General features: G+C 53.4%; 1 protein-coding gene across 1 annotated transcript in view; it reads right to left on the bottom strand.

The window, feature by feature from the left end:
• Positions 1-5,033, bottom strand: part of UNC5B (unc-5 netrin receptor B) — a 54,922-nt gene extending 49,889 nt beyond the window's left edge. The window contains exon 1 of the mRNA XM_057403320.1: positions 4,862-5,033. Within this exon, the coding sequence (XP_057259303.1) occupies positions 4,862-4,941 (80 nt within the window). The 5' untranslated portion in view covers positions 4,942-5,033. The remainder of the gene's footprint in view (positions 1-4,861) is intronic.
• Positions 5,034-6,000: the final 967 nt, after the last annotated feature.

Here is a 6,000-nt window from a genome sequence, read left to right on the forward strand (position 1 = left end):
CAGCAGGGGGCTGAGGAGAGCCGAACGGGGCTGTGCCGGGCTGCTGTGGGGAGGGACCCGCAGGAGATTAAAGGCAGTGTGCAGGACACGCTGGAGCAAGCCCCGTGCTAAATGATTCCTGCTTCCCTTCCCTTTCCTCGTTTTCCAGCGTGGCTTTGCCCAGCCTTTCCCAGCCTGGCTCCTGTTTGATCTCGGTGCTCGCTCTGCCTTTCTCTCACCTCCAAGCAGCCAAAGCAACCCAGAGGTGCTCTGCTACGGCCCGCCAAGCTGCCCCAGCCCCATCAGAAAAGGAAAAAAAAAAAAGCAGCAGCCCCTATGTGAAGAAGCAAATAGCAAGGGGAAAGAGGAAAAAGTCCCCTAAAAATCCAAGCTCAGCAAACATGCGGCTGCTACCAGCCCAGCCCAGCGGTTTGGGAGGAGAGGGACGGCGGAACGGGTTCTGGAGGAGGAGAGGCAACTCTTCAATTCGCCGAGGAGCAGGTCCGGGGCTGCCAGCCCAGCGCATTCCTGCGTCGTGAGTCAGGCCTCCGAAAAACCAGGAGGCTTCAAAAATAATACTCTGTGTAGCCGGGATGCTTCGCTTGCCTTCTGGCTCCCCTGCAGCCCCTGGTTTTAGCGCTTTGCCCCCCAAAGGGGCCAAAACCGATTTAAACTAAAACCCAGCTGGGACCCTCAAGAACATCGTCACCCTCCGTGCTGGGACCCAGCGTGAAGCTAAAAGAAAACCCACACTCCCAAGCTGCCTCAACAGTAAAAAGTCAAGCGTCAGCCAAGCCTGCAGGGCTGCGGGGACAGCGAGACGGAGATTTAGGGAGTGTTAGGGAGGGTGCTGCATTCAGCTAGGGGCCTCTAGGCTCCCACCAAGAGAGGTCCCTCAGAGGGCGGGAGAGAAACCAGGCATCAGAGCAGCTTTATGGGGCTTTCTGCCTCTCCCAAGTCAAAGCTCTGTATTTCCCAGCCCCAGTGCAACCCCACTGCAGATCATGCAGGATTTTTTCCAGTGCCCCAGCCTGTTGCGAGGAGCCACATCACTCAAGAGCTACCAGTTCAGCACTCCTGGTGCACCACAAAGGCTCTGTATCAGGAGGAAAGCATCTCGCATAACATTATCCTCAGGTCCTCAGCTCTGGCAGAGCCAGGGAAGGATCACTCCAAGAAGAACGAGTCTTCATGCCACCAGACACAGATGCACACTCTACTCTTTCCCCCCAAACCAGCATCCAAAGGGCCAGGGCTGTATCAGCTCGGTACTGCCGTGCTCTGACTCACAAGCAGGGGTGGCTTGCACAATACTACTGATTACAGCAAATTACAGTTCTACGTATTAAAGTAAAACATGATCAGAGCAGTGGGCCTTTAAATGCAACAGTGGAGCTGATGGCAGCCAGCGAGCGGCTTAGGCATCCGTTGCACCCATATTAATCTCCCCACTTCCCAAGCCAAGACATGCGGGTGGGATAGCAGGAAAGAGCAGAGGGAATGGGCTGGTGATTTATGCTTTCCCAACCTCCCCCTCGCTCCAGCAAATGTTTTCACTCGCATTATCATTGCTAAAGCTGGGAGGATATAAGTGAATAGGAAACAGCAGGAACCTGTGGCTTTATGGCACCAACATCTGCTGTAATGAACTCCTCGCAGACTTCATACAGCCCCTTCCGTCTTCACCTCGCAGCCCAGCATTTCCTGCCGCCTCTCTGGCACCAGCCTGCAAGCCTGGCTTTTCCCGAGCACAGCCTAGCTCATGGATTCTCCCCATAACCTACAGGGCTGGTAGGCTGATAGCTGCGGCCCCAAACACGCTGGGAGGGAGAAGACCACAGGGTTGAGGGCTTGAAAGCACTGCTGCTAGAATGGAAGCAAACCCTAATTCCTTGCATCATCTTGGCTCACTTAACTGATCCAAAATATAATTTATTATTATTCCTGTACAGCTAGGACAGGGACAGAAAGGGATCCAGTGTACATAGCATCAAAAGGACCCACGGGACCTTATAGGGGAGAGGAGATAAAGGACACAGCTGGACCCTCCAAGCTGCTTACTAGGTCAGTAGTGGTGCACTTCTGATTTCTAAGCAGAGAAAATGCAGTCTAGATTTCTCCCCTACCCTCCAACTACCACTCCCAGGAGATTCTGCCCTCTTTAAAGTTTTAAAGTAGTATTTTTGCATTTCTTTCTGTTTGGGGGGGGGGTGTTAGTTGTTGTTCTATTATTTCACTCTTGCACTATCATGCACAGAGAGCACCCCCTCCTAAAACAGAGGGCTCCAAAACCAAGAAGCTGAAGGAGACAAAAAGCTGGAGCAGATTCTTACACACACACCGCTGCCCTCAAGTGAGCAAGCCTCCACCTCCTGCAAGGGCAGGCTTTGCTGATGAGCAACAGGTCTCAGAGCATGTCTCTCCCCCCTGTTATCTGCTCACAATGACAGTAGCAGGCAGGCAGCCTCCTGCCACTGATGTGCAGGAGCCCAAGACCCATGCCAGTGGGGGACAGCAGTGCCAATATCCTGCTCCCTCCCTCCCTCCCTCCCCAGGTGTTTCCCTGATACAGGTGGTACAGCAGAGGGATAGAACAGTACTTCACCAGGATGGCAGTGTCACAGTACCTGCAAGTGCCCTTGTCAGCCAAGCCCCCCACCATTATAACCCTTTGATTTCAGCAGCACTTCTGCAACCTCTGTGCAGTCAGCTTTGTCAGGAAAGGCTCTCAAGCAAGCTCAAAAATCCTTGCATCAAGTTGTTTTGCTATGGAGGGTAGCACACACGAGCAGAATGAAACATGGTGAGCAGCAAGGCAGGCAAAGCTCTAGAACTGGGAGGCAGGGATGTGGGTGGGAGCTGGGGTTTCCCCCAAAGCACAGCACCTGCCCTGGGGATGAGTGGGATGACTGCTTCTGGGTTTCAAACCTCAATCCAAAACAACGCTTCTGCCCGTGCCCCTCATTGCAAAACCCAACACAGTATGTACCATCTCTGTTATTAAAAGAGAAAATTATTTTCTGGGTGATGCCTCCCTCTCTCTCTTTAAAACCAGGCAAGGGTGGGGAAGGGAAGGCATTATCACCAGGGCTGAGCACCCATCTCTGCTCTCTCCTCTGCATCATTACATGCAATCTCTATGCAACACTCCTGGAGAAGCACTAATTATAGCTCTAAAGCTAAAAACTTTATATATGTTTACATATGCCAGATTAGCAGTGTGCCTTCAGAAAGCTCCCCAGACTCAAACTGATCCAGCTTGGTCAGGTTTAACTTGTTTTTTTTCTTCTTCACTCCCTCAATCCTGCCAGTTTTAATTCAACCCCTGCATGAACTTGGTGCATGCAAAAATAAAGAGCATGGCATGGGACACAGCAGTCACGGGGGTCCTGCACCACCAACCCAGCTGACATGCCTCCCCCCCAGCATCCCCAGGAGCTCCAGGCTGCCTTGGCCACAGCCAAACCCTGGCCCGCAGCAGCCTGGCTAGTCCAGCCTTCCCAACCCCCTGCCACGTACAGCATCCCATGCCATGCTGAGCCTCTGTTCCCTTGATGCTCACCCCTCTACAACACGGCACTGCCCTGGCAGAGCCAGACACCAGTTGTCAGCTCTTGAACCTCCCCCTTTCCAGCAAAGGAGAGTTCCTTCTGGCTGAAGGATGCTGCTGCAGCAACGTCCAGGCCACTGAATAACTCAATAGTGCCATTTCTGTTTTCCATTTCCAGAAAAACATTAGATCTTTGTGTGGCGGAGGCGGAAAAAAGTATTAATCTAATTAAATTCCTTCCCCAAAATTCCTCATCACCTTAATTGCGCTTCAGAAAAGAAGGCTTGGTTCATTTTCCTAGAAAATCAGCTTGTCAGGAGATACTTTTAACTACTAACAAGACCAATCTGTGCCGCGCGCAGCTTCGCAACGCATCCTCAGCCCCTTGCCAGAAGCTGCGGGAAGCGAGCAGTCGGCTGTCCTCCAGAGTTCCTACGGGGATAACGACCTTGCCCATCACCGAAGCCCTAACAGTTACAGCTATGTCTCTTCCAGTCCCTAAAAGCCATCAAACTTTATAGGACTCTATACTTAAGGACATCTTTTTATACCCGGAGGATAAACACCAGCACCTTTGGTTTGCCACCGCCGGAGGATGACAAAGTCCTGAGAAGCAGAGGTTACCCATGAGTTGGAGGGTGGGTGGGAAATACAGTAGAAAGGCTGAATTTGATCACAGGAGTCCTAACGAGAGAGGGCAGCAGGAGAGACGTGCCTCTGTTTATTGTCTGTGGCAGGGATTACCAACGGAAGGGCTGGATTTAAGTGCATCTCAATCACAAGATTGGGTTGCGCACAGGAAACTTTGAAGAGCCATAGGAAAAGACCACTTAGCTGCCCGGCCATCAATAGCTCTGTTTATAAAAGGGCACATTAAAAAAAAAAAAAAAGCCAACAAAACCAAAAAACATATCCAGACGAAATAATTACTTATTTGGCCCGCCGGGGGAATCATAGGAGGCGATACTGCAAACAGGGCTGCGTTTGTTTTGTTTTTCCCAAGAAAATAATAATAATAATCATCATCATAATAAAAAGCAAGCGGCGCTGCGGGCGCGGGCCGGGAGCGAAGCTGCCAGCCAGCATTCCCCCGGAGCATCCCCCGGAGCGGAGGGCGGCTGAGCTCCCTCCGCTCAAATCTGCGCTCCCCTGCGCATCCGTCAACCTTTAGATTAAAGAAAACAGAATAAATGAAATAAATGTCCCCAGGCTGGATTCCCGCTCCCGAGCTGCCCCTATGAAGGGCTAAGCCGCACTGAACCTTTTTCTGGGACGCTGCCCACCGCCTCTCCCCCTCCTCAATAAACTTCTGCTGCTCCCCGATCCCCCTTACCTGCGGCGGCCAGCGCCCGGCGGAGCAGCAGCAGCAGAATGAGAAGCGCGGCGGGGCGGCGCGGGCCGGGCGGCGGCATGGCGGCGGGGCCGGGGGCCGAACCGAGCCGAGCGAAGCGGAGCGGAGCGGCGGTGCCTGCCCGCCCGCCTCGCCACACTGCCGGGCTGCCCGGCGCCGAGCGGGGCGGAGCGGAGCGGGCGCGGACCGGCGGGGCGGGGCAGGATGGGGGCGGTGCAGCCCCCCCTTCCCCATGCCTGCGATGAGCTGCTGCCGGCCTCAGCCACCCCCATCGTCATCGTCATCACCATCACCACCACCACCACCACCACCTCCTGCCCCCATCCCGTGCGGCCGGAGACGGGGGGCACAAAGCTAAGAAGGGAATGGAGCTGCGAGGCACGGATGAAAAACCACGTTAAACAAGAGTTTACGGAGCTCTGCAGTGGGGACGTGCGGGCACAAGGGGGAGCCCCGCAACGCGCTCTGCTCCCCGTGCCTCAGCGGGACTCCGGGACCCGGCGTGGCTTTCTCACTGTGCCCGCCGAGGGGAAGAAGCACGCCGACAAAAACACTTCAACGCGTGAAGAAATGTGTCTAACGATGCTGCTAACGATGTGACTGCTGTAGGATCATGTAATGGGCTATTACATTCCCTCCCAAGAACCGGCTGTAGAATACACCCGCAGGAGCATAAAAGAACTCAAGACACACATATAGACAAAAATAATAAAAAGATGTAATCCACCCACTGGGGAAGGTATCCCGTATCTACTCATCAATAACTACACCTTTCTTCTTGGAAAGAACAGAAAACGAAGTTACAAGTTTGCAAGCTGCGAGTAGTGGGACTGCAGTTTTCCTGATGGGCAAGTCTCTCCTCAGGCTGGATTTAAACCCCACTTTGCCTCCCTGCTTGCTTTAGGGGGGCAAAAGGGCTCAGCTGTGCTCTTTTGGAACAATCCCAAGTTCAGCAAAGTTGCACCACACCACGCCACAGCGCTACTTCTCCTACAGCAGCATCCACACAAGCAGGGCTGCAAAGTGCTGGGTGACAGCATGAACTTCTCCCTTTCACTAGGAGAGAAGGAGCTACCACTGCTGCCTATAAATGGTTAAAATAGCATGGGAACTGCTAACT

This window comes from Pezoporus wallicus, unplaced genomic scaffold, assembly GCF_028554395.1.
Source record: "Pezoporus wallicus isolate ANWC-B61680 ecotype Strahan unplaced genomic scaffold, APGP_CSIRO_Pwel_v1 contig_4264, whole genome shotgun sequence".
NCBI lineage: Eukaryota > Metazoa > Chordata > Aves > Psittaciformes > Psittacidae > Pezoporus > Pezoporus wallicus.